Source organism: Penicillium hispanicum, assembly GCF_028827665.1.
Source record: "Penicillium hispanicum strain IBT 35686 chromosome Unknown utg000007l_segment0_segment0, whole genome shotgun sequence".
Classification (NCBI taxonomy): Eukaryota; Fungi; Ascomycota; class Eurotiomycetes; order Eurotiales; family Aspergillaceae; genus Penicillium; species Penicillium hispanicum.
In genome coordinates, this window is record NW_026623199.1 from 1,034,396 (window position 1) to 1,048,098 (window position 13,703).

The 13,703-nt window shown below is 54.4% G+C and overlaps 5 protein-coding genes across 5 annotated transcripts; 3 read left to right on the top strand and 2 right to left on the bottom strand.

Annotated features, from left to right (window-relative positions):
- Positions 1-1,486: 1,486 nt before the first annotated feature.
- N7459_008173 (ACT domain-containing protein) lies at positions 1,487-3,069 on the top strand (the record flags this gene model as incomplete). The annotated part of the gene is made up of 3 exons (XM_056947341.1): positions 1,487-1,519; positions 1,582-2,009; positions 2,073-3,069. The coding sequence occupies 3 exons, from the start codon at positions 1,487-1,489 to the stop codon at positions 3,067-3,069; spliced, it is 1,458 nt and encodes a 485-aa protein (XP_056796851.1).
- A 320-nt stretch (positions 3,070-3,389) lies between these two features.
- Positions 3,390-4,451, bottom strand: N7459_008174 (uncharacterized protein; the record flags this gene model as incomplete). Its single annotated transcript, XM_056947342.1, has 1 exon — positions 3,390-4,451. The coding sequence occupies one exon, from the start codon at positions 4,449-4,451 to the stop codon at positions 3,390-3,392; it is 1,062 nt and encodes a 353-aa protein (XP_056796852.1).
- A 284-nt stretch (positions 4,452-4,735) lies between these two features.
- aspC (septin CDC12) lies at positions 4,736-7,879 on the bottom strand (the record flags this gene model as incomplete). The annotated part of the gene is made up of 11 exons (XM_056947343.1): positions 4,736-5,385; positions 5,456-5,800; positions 5,867-5,989; positions 6,178-6,218; positions 6,316-6,389; positions 6,445-6,957; positions 7,014-7,324; positions 7,377-7,575; positions 7,640-7,682; positions 7,752-7,765; positions 7,838-7,879. 11 exons carry the CDS (start codon positions 7,877-7,879, stop codon positions 4,736-4,738), a joined length of 2,355 nt encoding a protein of 784 aa, XP_056796853.1.
- A 313-nt stretch (positions 7,880-8,192) lies between these two features.
- Positions 8,193-11,151, top strand: N7459_008176 (snoRNA-binding rRNA-processing protein PWP2; the record flags this gene model as incomplete). Its single annotated transcript, XM_056947344.1, has 5 exons — positions 8,193-8,210; positions 8,280-8,392; positions 8,461-8,956; positions 9,018-9,265; positions 9,327-11,151. 5 exons carry the CDS (start codon positions 8,193-8,195, stop codon positions 11,149-11,151), a joined length of 2,700 nt encoding a protein of 899 aa, XP_056796854.1.
- Positions 11,152-11,548: 397 nt separating this feature from the next.
- On the top strand, positions 11,549-13,482 carry N7459_008177 (cytochrome P450; the record flags this gene model as incomplete). The annotated part of the gene is made up of 5 exons (XM_056947345.1): positions 11,549-11,734; positions 11,787-11,912; positions 11,973-12,057; positions 12,120-12,913; positions 12,964-13,482. 5 exons carry the CDS (start codon positions 11,549-11,551, stop codon positions 13,480-13,482), a joined length of 1,710 nt encoding a protein of 569 aa, XP_056796855.1.
- Positions 13,483-13,703: the final 221 nt, after the last annotated feature.

Genomic DNA, 13,703 nt, shown 5'->3' on the forward strand with positions numbered 1-13,703 from the left:
TGACCCGTAGTGAGGTACTGTGCCTGTGATTCCTAGGGGATAGTTATCTAGGTACTCGACGGATTTGAAGAGAGGATTCGATCCTGGACGTCCTCGCTGGAGAGTTGTGCAGCTGTGGCCGATTTTAGCGACGGGACATCGCCTGCCGAATGACGTCGTGGGTCGACCCTGGAGAAGAGAACCGCCACTCAGAGCACTCAGTCATGCGGAGGGACGTGCTGGCGTGAGGACTTCGAGAGAGAACGTGGACCGTGATCGTTATCAAGACCCCGCGGGCACTAGATTCGGGTCGAATGCACCCACCTGTTTCGACGTTCTGGCACTCTCATCTCCGTCACGCCCATCACGCCCATCACGCGCAACTCCCATTAGTTCTGATGGTCATCATCTCGTATCGGCGGGGGGTGCGAGCGCGCCCCCTTGGACTGTTGGCGGCTGGGATAACTCCACCCATCGCCGAGCTCTTATCGGCAGATCGCCCTTTGCCCACTCGGCCGCGCCACTAATGGTAGCCGTATCAGCATGGAAGACAAAAGAACGAAGAAGACGAAAGCGGGGACCGATCAACCACTGTGTCTCCATGTCGTATTTGCGCCCGGCTGGCGCCGGCGACAGATAGCAGAATCTGCATCGGGGCACCTGCAGGGGAAGATAGGGCTATGTGAATTTTCCCCCAGGCGACTGGGTATGGTTGATCGCCGAGGACAACGCGGGGGGCATGCAGAGTGATCAGCCACGCCCGATTGGACCAGGGGAGAGGTTGGGGGGGGGGATCACTCAGCTCACCACTGAGGTACATCGTCCAGGGCCGTGTAGCCGGGGAAAGCTGTCCAGGCGTTCAGGCGTTCAGGTACCAAGATGCACGACACAAGTCCGTGCCCACCCGCGCCTAGCGCGGGGCGATGATAAGCATGCTGATCATCGAGTGGGTGGAAAAGGCCGAGATAAAGCGTCCCAAGGTTGCATGAAGAGATTTGGTAAAACCGACGAGAGCGAGGTGGATGTGGGAAGAGAGGAAAAAAAAAGAGGGGAAGAACATTGACGGCCTGGCGGTTTCGCTTTCGCTTTCCCTTTTGCCTTTGGACAACATTATCTACCATCTCTCATCTGTGACATCGAGTCCCCAGATCTTGCTCTTGAGTCATTCGCTCCTCTGCGCGCTTCTCGTGCTCTCCATCTCCCCTGACGCCATACGGTGTTCCCCCCGCGTATGGTGTCTCGGTTCTGTCGCAATAGCACCTATTCATCCTAGCACGATAGCGCCATCCCATCATCGCGACATCCCGTCAATGGCGTAATCTGCGTGGACACCCGCCATGCATGCCGCAGCTTCTTCTGCACCCAGACAAAGCAAATCCAAACTACAGACTCGACTTTTCAGACTCCGCGAGTCTTTTTCTTCGCGTTTTCGGTCTTATATTTTCTTCAACCGTCGTGGGAGCGCGTGAACTGACACGCCGACACGGAGAATAAAATGGATCAATCGATGACTCTGATCGATGCCCAAGTCCACTTCGTGGTAAGTCATCCCACCCTCAATCATTCCAACTGGCCTCCACAGGAAGTCTCATGCGAAAATAGGAGGATCGCTTGGTCTTGGTACATATTCCGCTGGAGCTGTATCCCTACTTCTTAAAGCCAGTGCTGCGCCTGATCTTCGATGAGATCTCTCCACTAGAAGAGGGCGGCAAGGAAGAAGAAGAAGAGGAGGAAGAAGACGAACTGCTCGAATACATTGACGGTGGCTCTGAAAATGCTCCCGAGTATCGGCAGCCTGCATTCCTCAACATTTCCATCACCCCGGTCGAGGTCTCTGTGATCTGTCCGCGCCGTTTGATCGACAAGTACTTCGAGCCGCTGCTCAACGAGCTCAGCCAGCTGGATAACCAGCTGCGCTCTCGCTTGGTCATAAGTGAGAATGACTATATCGCCATGCAGGTCCTGGGCGAAGGTCTGGAAGCTGGAAAGCGTGTGTTGGAATTGACCAGTCCGCTCGCCATGGCAGGGATGTGAGTGCTCGTTCCTCCCCGCAATCTATCAATTGACATTCATACTAACGGCTCATCCCACAGTTCCATCTTCTTCATTTCAACGTACTTCTCCGACTATATTCTGGTGCCCCTCCACAGCAAGGCGAGCGTGATATCAGCCCTGGAAACCCGCGGGTTCCAGTTTGAAAATGCCACAGCAGCATTCATCAACCCTATGAGCCCGACCTCTCCCCGGTCCGAGCGACCTCTCAGCGACCTCATTCCTCCCGTCACGCCGCCGCCATCGACGGTAGCAGAGCTGCAAACTCGCACCTTTGAGAACCTGCGTAAGCGCCAGATCTCGCCCTCTGTCGACGAGACTCTGCGTCTCGTGCAGTGCGCCGCACATCACCACTTCAACCGCGAGGAAAGCTCCCTGTCCATCCTCCGCGATGCCCTCACAACCGTCCTCCTAATCGACGAACCACGCTTCCTTTCCCTCACCCTCGCAGCCCTCGACCCGGCCGCCTCCCTCCTTCTGGAGAAACGGCTTCTTCCGCGCTTCGCACGTCCCACCAATGCGCACCCGGACGACGAAGATGGCCCGGGCCTCCTCCTCGGCTCGAAGGAGGACTATCTCATCCCGATCATGCTGGACCTGCGCGACCTGCCCCTTGAGGCATCGGGTATCGTCTGCGGCGTCGCCGGCCGACTAGCAGAAGCCACCGACAGCTCCGCTCGCGCCGCCACCTCCGGCGACACAAGCGTCGTCGGCAGCAACAACAGCAGCAGCGTCATCGGCTCCGTGCCGGCGCTGTTCAACACCTTCGGCTCGCGCCTGGCGCTCGGCAGCTCGCCCAAGACCAAGAAGTCCTCGTCCGCCCATCAGCTGCCCCCCACGCCGCCGATGACGCACCACCTCAAGCCGGACGTGGACCCGTCGGCGGATGCGGTGGAAATTAGCTTCCTGAGTACGGCGCGGGCGGGAACGATTATCGTCGGCGAGCACGAGCTGCGTCGGGCCATCGACGCCCTGGAGGCGGAGAAGATGCATGACTCCCCACCTGACGAGACGGCGGAGTCTGATCAGGATGCGTGAGACATCCTTCACCTTGGTCTTCGCGTTTTGACGGAGCCGCTTATCCCGTGTTGGGATGGCTAACAAAAGTGATTTCTTTGTGATGCGTTTTTTTTCTGGCAATTCGATGCCTGTACGAGTATATGATCTATGCCTTCGTATTAGCCATTCTTGGTGCTGGCGTTTGAGCTATTTGCTGGAATTGGAATATTGCCTCCGACTCTGTTGAGTGTTTTATTTTCCTTTGGTCTCCACAGCTCTGTGGCTGCATGATTTATTATTCGACAGATACTTCCCCAGATGACATGGCTATTTACTTGACATATATCCGTGGATTCATTCTATGACGCCTCATACACGTAGAGGGTTGAGTTGTGCTGGTCGGGAAGACAGTAGATCCTCAACTTGTCATCCACCACTGCAATATCAATCGGGTTCTGCGTGAGAGGTGCTCCCAGATCACTCGTCAGGGCAATCGGGACCTCCCAGACAGGGAGCATCGTCTGCAGATCGACCAATGCGATACCGCCCAGATTGAAGGAAGATCTGATGGTGGCCACCCCGCCGCAGAACATAAGAGCTCTGGCGGATGCCTGGCCTCCAGAGAACCCTAATCGAGCTGCCATGATGGCCGGCAGGTCATGATGGCCGAGGAACTTGCAATCCTGGTAATCAACAAAGAACGACGGGGACGGGGCGGATGAAATAGGAGCAGTGAAACCTGGCAGCGGGGTGAACCCTCGCGGATAGTTTTTCAGAGACCAGGTGGTGGCGTTACGGCCGCCCCAGTTCAGCGTGACGATGTCATCGGTGATAGTATCGTGGACGATCCCGCCGTTGTGATCGCGCGTGCGAAACAGAGACTTGGTATCCAGCGTGAGCGGATCGATCTGGACAACTGTCGCGGTGGCGTTTGGTCGGTACTGCGCTAATGTACCCCAGACGTAGCGACCGTCGTATTCAATGCCGCCGGGGTGGTACTCGATGTCGCCTGGTGGAGTGAGGGTGGCATTGGCGATGAGCCGGCCCTCCCTGTCGTAGATGAGCATGTGTGCGAAGCCCGCACCAGCAGTGCGGTCTGTGCCGTTGATCGGATGAGGGTATTTTTGGGTTGGGACGGTCCACTGCCCGGCAGAAACGAAGAGACGGTCATTGCCTACAAGTGCCATCCCCTCGGGCTCGCCTGTGTCCCCTTCCAGATGGGTCTTGGAGACAAGCTTCCATGCTGTGGAACGGCCGAGGTTGGCAAAAAGCCGGACGATGTCTGCGCCGTCCGACGAGGCGTGCGACGGTGGTAGCTTGTTGTTTGGGACAAAGGGCTCGTCGGAGCGAATGACAGTGACGTTGGAGGCAGCACCAAGTGCCATGACCGCCGCGGTCGCGACAACGGAGGTAAACTTCATTCTGTCTGGACGAAGCAGAAGTAGAGCAATGTTTGAGACCCGACACGGTCGGAAGCCATGATTTATAGATCCCGTTGTAATGAAGCCTGGCAAAGGAATCAAACGCCACGAATCAAGATAGTCTTTAATTTCCAAAGAATGCGCATAGTTAGAGTGGGTGATAGAAAGCCAATTCGCAAAGAAGATTGCGATGCGCAGACAAGCGCAACCACGTTCGGCGGCGGCGATCGCCAGTTGGCTCAACCGAAGACCCGAACGGTGCCTAATGCAAAGTAATCCAAGCATCAGCAGGGAGTCTTTGCAACTCGATAGCGAAGGCACTTACCATCCGAACATCCGACCGCCCAGTTCGCCTTCTCACTCCAGGCCACGCAGCTCGCCGCCTTGACTTGGTTGCCCATCGGCACGGTTGCCACAACCTCCCCGCTTAGGATATCCCAGGCAAACACAGCGGCACCAAGAGGGCCTTGCTCGCCCTGCGTAGCCTCGCTTCCACTCAGAACCACTCCATCTCCTTGAGCGAATACAGAGCGCACCCGAAGTTCGGTATTCTTGTAGGTACGACGTGATTTAGTAGTGAAGGAATTCGGGGCAGGTTGGTTCTCCTGCTTCGATCCTCCAAAAGCGGCGAGAAGCTTTCCATCAGCGCGATCTAGCATCCGAATGTAGCTGTCTAGCGTCGAAGCTAGCAGCGCGTTCCCGTCCATCGAGCACCGGACACTTGTCACTGGGTGCGCCAGGACATCGATCGTTGTCCGTCCCATGCGAACATCATAGACTCGCACATGGCCATCGTAGCTGCCACTGGCAATCGAATACGTAGGCATGTGCACGTGCAGGCATGAGACGGTATCACTCGCCTCAGTTAGCGTCTGGATGGGCTTATGGGCATTGGATCGGCAATCCCACAAGTTGATCGTGGTGTCTGCACTACCTATGCATGAGACAGAAGTGGTCAGTCCATCGGCCATGCAAAGAGTGATCTAGGATTCTGGAAAGCATACCAGAGACAACGACAGCATCGCCCTCGCCAGCGAATTGCACCGCTTCCACCCTTCCATTATGCCCAGTCCATTTTCGGGTTGTACTGCTCTGCTCAACATCCCAGAGGAAGACTTGGCGGTCGCCGCCGACGCTGGCAAAACGCGCATTGTCTGCGGTGACGGCCACGTCGAGGACCGAGTAGCCATGTGCCTCGTACCGTTGGATTGGCGAGACGGTTTCTACCGCAGTTGCAGAGTTTTCCGCATCGTTGGGGACGGCGCGCGACAAGTGGACAGCGCGATCTGAGGAACCGGTGAGCACGTAGGCGCCGGGATAGCTAGAGAAGGTCACCGCATTGACGGGTGCTGACGCGCGAGATTAGCTCCGAGTATTGTTGCGTGGGGGGCCTGACTGAAAACCAATTGACTTACCATTGTGCGTTTTGAGGGTGTGAAGATGTCGAATTGGGAACTTCTTGGGTCGCATTGCTGTCGACACAAAATCTGCGTCCAGAGAGCAAGTTGGGTGACGTTTCAAAGCTAGCGGAATGCGGACTGGAGCTCGGTCAAATTGGAGCCGAGCCCCGGCAACTATAACACTCTACCCTGACAATCTCGGAGCAAGCAAAGGATTAATTCTGTATTTTCCGCGCTACAGAATGAAGGAGGGGGTTATTATCAAGGATGTAGAGACACCATCGCTAGCTACCAGTGGTAAATGGATATAACAGAACAAAACGAACCAGCCCCTCGAGGCGAAGGTGCGCCCTCCCAAGCGCGTGAACTGCAAGACATGGGGTACTCAAAGAAGAAAACAACGAGAGAGCATGCACGGTTCGCCTACTCCCCTTTTGACCGATCCGGGCGCTTTCCCGGCCCACCATTCTAACGACGACCATGGCTGCGAGTGCTGGAGCCCTGCAGGCCCTCGATCTCCTGCTCGAGTGATTTGATACTGGGAATGGGTCAGTATAAGACAACAGTCAGAGCGCACGAGAAAATTGACAAACATACGCAGCGTGGGTGGCCTCCAGGTCCTTGTTGAGTCGGTCGCGCTCGGAAATGAGCTTCTGTTCCCACTGGCGGAAGCGTTGCTCCTCGACCTTGACCTGCTCGGTAAAGCGCTTGCGAAGGTTCTCCTCTTCCTCCTTGAACTTCGGGTTGTCGAGCTTGCGAGGACGCGCCTCGCCAAACTTACGGGTCTCCATCTGCTGGGCGCGATAGGCCTCGTAGTGCGACTCCTCGGTGGTGTGAATGAGATCAAGCATGTGAGTGCGGATCAGGATAGAACGGAGCTTCTTGAAGTCGCAGTGGTCCTCGTTCTCCACCTCAGCAACACCCCAGGCATATTGGCGACCCTTCACGACGCGGCCGTCGTTGGCCTTGACATCCTTCTCGGAACCAATAACGGCGAAAGGCATAGCAGCCATGAGGCTGCGGGCATGGCTGGCGGCATGCTCATCATCTTCCTCGACGGGAGGGGTGTAGATCTTGATGCCCTGGGCCTCGATAACAGCGCGGATCTATCTTTCGTTAACTGACTTGATCCGAAGCATGGAATACATAACTGCCCACTCACTCTCTCCTTGTAGCGGACCAGGTCGGCATGACTCAGGGTGTCGGCCTTCGCGACGACGGGGATCAGGTTGACACGCGAGCTCAGGCGCTTCATCACCTCAATATCGAGGGGCTTTAGAGTGTGTCCGGTGGGTCTGATGAAGTACAAGCAAGCATGCACACGCATATCGATTTTGTCAGTACGACGGGGCTGCTGCTCCTGGAGCATGTAGGACTCATGCTGGTCATCCAGGAATTCGATGATTGGCTGCCAGGAGTCACGGTTGTTGACATAGTCGCCGAAGCCCGGGGTATCAATGACGGTCAGGCGGACTGGAGAACGGGAACAAAACAATCAGCTGCTGCGAGACACGGAAAGAATCACCCGCCGGGCGCCGTGGGGTGTGAATCTGTTTCCCACCTTTGAAAAACTTCTCCTCGAGCTCGGCCTTGGTGATCTCGATCTCGACAGTGCGGTCAATCTGCTTCTGGTGGCGGCGCTTGTGGTCGGCGTAGTTTTTAATAGTGGTGGAGAAGAGGGTGTTGATAAAGGTAGTCTTTCCCAATCCCGACTCTCCAGCAACCTGTAGACAGAATCGAATTGTCAACCTCGAAGCTCAGACCGAGACATTCCAAGCTCAAACACACCATAATTGTGAATGCCGCACCCCGCTTCGCGACAATCTTGTGTCTGGATGGATTCCATTAGACTATTCCCCTCGCAGTCAATCAGACTCAATTCTGTGGAGGTGGTACACACCGCTGGTTGGGGAGCTACACAAGAAAAACATGCTGGTCAGTTATCCAAGAATCGAACGCGTTTCGGAGGTCCGGAAATCAACTTACATTGGCAATGCCAATGGGCGAGGCAGTCTCGGTCGTCGACATGATGGGCTGGGGGAATGGACGAAGAGAGGAAAACACAGGCGAGAGACCCCTCAGGAAATGTCCGGGCACAAAGTGGAAAAGATGGTCGGGGTGCCTTGGAGAAAAGGGGAAGGCGTTCGGGCTGCTTCGATTGCTGCTTCCCCCTGAATCTCCTTTCGTTTTCTGGAGTATAGCTGGCCTTGCCTATCTGGGTTTAGTGGAGCGCTAACCTCCTTTGGGCCCGGGATCGGGATATTGCTGATCCGGGCTTATCGTGGAATTATTGCTGCGGTCGAATTTTTGACGGAGCGCTCTGAGCTGTCGCAGTGGGAAAATGAAGACGGATTTCAAGGTATGTGCGCTGTGGAGGATTGATTATGTATTGTGTCGCTCCTAACCTGTCTCGTCTGAGCTTCTATAGTTCTCCAACCTGTTGGGGACGGTCTACCGCAAGGGCAATTTGCTCTTTACTCCCGATGGCACCTGCTTGCTTTCGCCTGTAGGCAATCGAGTTACAGTCTTTGACCTCGTGCAGTATGTCTTCTTTGATTGTTCAATTGCTCTTTTCTCCATTCTCAGTTTCTGACATTATCCACCACCAGGAACGCCTCTTATACCCTTCCTTTCGCCCACCGCACGAACATCGACCGCCTCGATCTGTCTCCCAGAGGCAATCTGCTACTGACAGTGGACGAAACTGGCCGAGCGATCCTGACCAATTTCCACCGGCGCATTGCTATCCACCACTTCTCTTTCAAGGAGCGCGTAACCGCTCTCAAGTTTTCTCCATCGGGTCGGCATTTCGCAGTCGGCGTGGGGAGACGCTTGCAGATCTGGCAAACCCCATCCACCCCGGGCACCGAAACAAATGGCGAGATTGAGTTCGCGCCCTTCGTTCTTCACCGTGACCTTGCTGCGCATTTTGATACTCTCTCGACCATCGAATGGTCAAGTGATTCGCGGTTTTTGCTCACAGCATCCCGGGACTTGACGGCGCGAGTATGGAGCTTAGATCCAGAAGATGGATTTGAACCAACCACGCTGGCAGGCCATCGGCAAGGCGTAGTGGCTGCGTACTTCAATGCGAGTCAAGAATTGGTAAGCATTGGTTTAAGATATTCCCTGTGAAAGCGCCGTCTCTAATTAAACCTTGCTATAGATTTACACGGTGAGCCAGGACGGTGCTCTTTTCCGTTGGGAATACGTGACCAAAAAAGATCCGGAAACAGACGAAGATATTGCAGAGGCTCGGTGGAGGATTGTCAAGAAGAATTTCTTCCTGCAGAACGATGCCAAAGTAAATTGCGCCACGTACCATGCGCCTTCCAATCTGCTAGTTGTCGGCTTCTCCAACGGTCTTTTCGGGTTGTATGATCTGCCTGAATTCAACATGATCCATCTCTTGAGGTTTGAAGCCCGTCAAATGCTACTCCGTTGGCTACATTTACTGATTAAAATTCGTGCCCAGTGTGTCCCAAAGCAACATTGATGTCGTGACTATCAACCAATCAGGCGAATGGCTTGCACTAGGGTCGTCCAAGCATGGTCAACTACTGGTCTGGGAGTGGCAGTCAGAGTCGTACATTCTGAAGCAGCAGGGACACCTTGACTCTATGAATTCCATCGTTTATTCGCCAGACGGGCAAAGAATCGTCACCACCGCCGACGACGGCAAGGTCAAAGTGTGGGATGTCAAATCAGGCTTCTGCATTGTGACTTTTACCGAGCACTCGAGCGGAGTGACCGCATGTGAGTTCGCCAAGAAAGGAAATGTTCTGTTCACGGCGTCGCTGGACGGTTCGATTCGAGCGTGGGATCTGATTCGGTACCGCAATTTCCGCACCTTCACTGCACCTTCTCGTCTGTCATTCTCCTCTCTGGCCGTCGATCCCAGTGGAGAGGTCGTCTGCGCCGGCTCACCGGACTCGTTCGACATCCATGTGTGGTCCGTGCAAACCGGCCAATTACTAGACCAGCTATCCGGCCACGAGGGTCCTGTGTCCAGCCTTGCTTTCGCTGCCGACGGTGACCATCTCGTCAGTGGCAGCTGGGATCACACCGTACGAATCTGGAGCATCTTCGGTCGGACACAAACTAGCGAGCCTCTGCAGCTCATGTCGGATGTATTGAGCGTCGCGTTCCGTCCTGACGGCAAGCAGGTTGCAGCCTCCACCTTGGACGGCCAACTTTCTTTCTGGTCTGTCTTCGACGCTATTCAGGAAGGAGGGCTAGATGGGCGTCGCGATGTCTCTGGTGGCAGGAAAATTTCCGATCGTCGCACTGCCGCCAACGCTGCAGGGACGAAGTCCTTCAACCGTATCACCTACAGTGCGGATGGCACTTGCATTCTGGGAGGAGGAAACAGCAAATACATCTGCTTGTACGACGTCGGTACGGGGTCTCTCATCAAGAAGTTCACGGTCTCGGTGAACACATCTCTGGACGGTACTCAGGAATTCCTGAACAGCCGGAACCTCACCGAGGCTGGCCCTCGTGCTCTCATTGACGAAACCGGCGAGGCATCTGATAAGGAGGATCGTATCGATCGCTCCCTGCCGGGTGCAAAGCGTGGCGATCCCGGAACACGTACTACACGTCCTGAAGTACGGGTGACGTCGGTCGACTTTGCTCCAACCGGTCGCGCTTTCTGTGCTGCATCCACCGAGGGGCTTCTGATCTACAGCCTGGATAACGACTTTGTCTTCGACCCCTTCGATCTGGACATTACGATCACCCCGTCGACCATTCTTGCTACGCTCGAGGCTGCGCAGAAGGCAGCTCAATCCAACACCGTTGATGAAGAAAACACATTCCTGAAGGCTCTCATTATGGCCTTCCGCTTGAACGAATCCAAGCTCATGCGAGCCGTATACGAGGCCATTCCTCCCTCCGATATCCCACACGTGGTTCGCGCGGTCCCCACTGTGTATCTGCCGCGTTTGCTTCGCTTTGTTGCTCATGCGGCGGAAGAAACGCCTCATTTGGAGTTCAACCTGATGTGGATCGAATCTATGTTCCGCAGTCACGGCCGATACTTCAAAGACAACTCAGGGACATTCGCCCCTGAGCTGCGTGCCGTCCAACGCGCGATTGATGACATCCGAGAGAATCTGAAGCGCCTGACAGAAAAGAACCTCTACGATCTCAACTATCTTCTGTCAAAGCCGGTGCTCACGGAGAAGAAGCCTGCAACAGCCTTATTGGCTGTGGGATCCGGCAATAACGAAGAAGATGATGATCAGATGGCCGGCGTTGATGAAGACGGCGAGGGCGAGTGGATCGGCCTGGAATGAATTTCGTGACAAACTATTCCCCCTGTATGTCTACTTGCATTTTGCGCCTGGCGTTTGTATATTCGGAAAGGAAGAGGAGAGCCTTGGCCCGCCGAAAAAAGTGTATAGATCAAAGCCGCCTTTTATGTTAAAACCCGACGTCACGTCCTTAACAAACGCTGTACGAACCGTGCTCTCAAAAGATTTTCAACAATGAGACATTAGACATTTGCTACGTTTACTCCCTCCCGTTCTGTTTATTCTCCACACTCCCTCCCCTTTTTAAGAAGCTTCTGCGTGCCACCGAATACTATCCGATTCTATCTTGTGCCACCCTCCATCCATCACACACCCGCGCTTCCTTATCTTCCCTGGAATCCCAGGAGTCTGGTTTCTGCCCCTCATACTTCCTTCGCAGATGGCTAGCTCCATTTTATGGCCCCTCCTTGGGGTGATGTTTGTAGTCTTCCTCTTTCTCAGGAAGACTGATCCCCGCCTCAAGCACATTCCCATTGTCAGATATAGCTCCTATCTACCAGACATCTTCAATCGGCTCATCTTCTACCCAAGGGCATCGTCTATGATATATGGGGGATATGAAAAGGTTTGGGCTTTTGAGAGTCGTATTTCAAAGACGTCGTTGACACCACCAATAGTATAGAAACAGCCCCTTCCGTGTGCTGACCGGTGATGGAGAGATAGTCGTCTTGCCAGTCAAGTATCTAGAAGAACTGAGACATCTGCCGCCGGCGATCATTAGTTCACTGGATGCTCAATATGAGGTATGGGGCCTCCTCGCTGTTTAGTGTTGGTGCAAGAAACCGCTTACACTGCCGGATCAGAACGCGCTGGGTGACTATACCAATATCGTGATCAGCAGTTATCTGCCATCTATGACGGTTCGCAAGCGCTTGACTCCAAGCCTTAGTAAGAGATGCATTACGGTCCATTGATTTCAATAGGAGACACTGGCTTACTATTCTCAACAGCCCGAGTGACCCCTTGGATCATCGATGAGCTACGATATGCATTCGACGCCGCACTCCCAGAATGCGACGGTAACAAAGCATCCTACTATCAAGTGTTCCTCGTCCAAAGTGAAACCTATACTAACATCACTGGCTTAAGCAAAGACCGCTGGGTCTCCGTCAAGCCGCATGAATTGTTTGTCCAACTGATCGCACGCGCAACCTCGCGCGTGGTGGCCGGCGAAGCCCTCCGCCGCAACGAAGAATGGCTCAACACCGCAAGCGCATACTCCATCAACGTAGGACTGACAGTCCTCCTTCTGCGCCCTTTCCCTAGTTTTGCTCGGCCGTTTGTGGCACCTTTCCTCCCTCCCGTTCGGCAGATGAAACAACAACTGCAGTTCGTCAAGGACCTCTTCGCGCCGATGATCATCGAGCGCCGTAAGGCCGAGGATAACCCTAAGTATGTCAAGCCAGACGATTTCCTACAATGGATGATGGATATGGCGGAGGACGAGCAGGATCTGGATCCCGAGATGCTCGCGCATCATATGTTACTACTGATGAGCCTAGCGGTCGTGCATACGAGTTCCATGGCGTTGTGCCATGCTCTCTACGACCTGATTGCCAGGCCTGAGTATCTTGCTCCGCTGCGTGAAGAGATCAATCGCACTCTCAGTAGTGGCTGGGACCATGCGACCAAGGCATCTTTGGACGCCCAGCGCCGACTCGATAGTTTTCTTCGTGAGTCGCAGCGCTTTGGACCACCAGGTGAATGTGCGCCGTCCCCCTTTCCATTTCTACTGCTGCTTCTGGTTACTGTTTTTGGTGCCTTGGGATATCCGGCCGCCATGTCATGCTGAAGCTGGTGCTGATTCGTGAAGTATCCTTCCACCGGATCGTCAAAGAATCTTTAACCCTGTCAGACGGCATCCAACTGCCCAGGGGAACCCATATCTGTTTCCCATCCGGTCCCATCAGCAAAGACCCAGCCTTCATCACGAACCCGAAGGTTTTCGATGGATTTCGGTGGTGCCCGGATCCCAAAGATCGACATGCTCTCGTTGGAGCTGATGATGCGTCTTCCACTGACACAGGCAGTGAGAAACAACATCCCACCTCGTTGGCTCCGTCGACATCGACTAGCTTCGTGAGCATCAGTGCCAGCAACATGCACTTTGGAGTTGGAAGGCAGGCCTGTCCGGGTCGGTTCTTTGCTGCGAACACGATCAAGGCGATTCTCAGTCGGATCATCATGGACTACGAGTTCAAGTTCGATGATGATTTTACGGGACGCAGACCGGCCAATTTTCTTGTTGGTGAGCATATCTTGCCCAATACGAGTACGCCAGTGTTGTTTCGGAAGAGGTCGGTTGAGCACTGAGTGGTGGGTTGGGAGGATGCTGCATAACATGAGAATGTTCTTATGGATACGTGATGTTCGTGCTTGAGAACAGAGGGTCCTTAGCACTTCGATGATCAATTCGCAGTTTACGAGGAAATATTTGAGATACGGTGTCATTTTCACCTTGCATTCGTTCAATAGACACAGGATGGACCCGCCACATTCATCAATTATGGCCGGAAACCACCATCAAAAAAAAC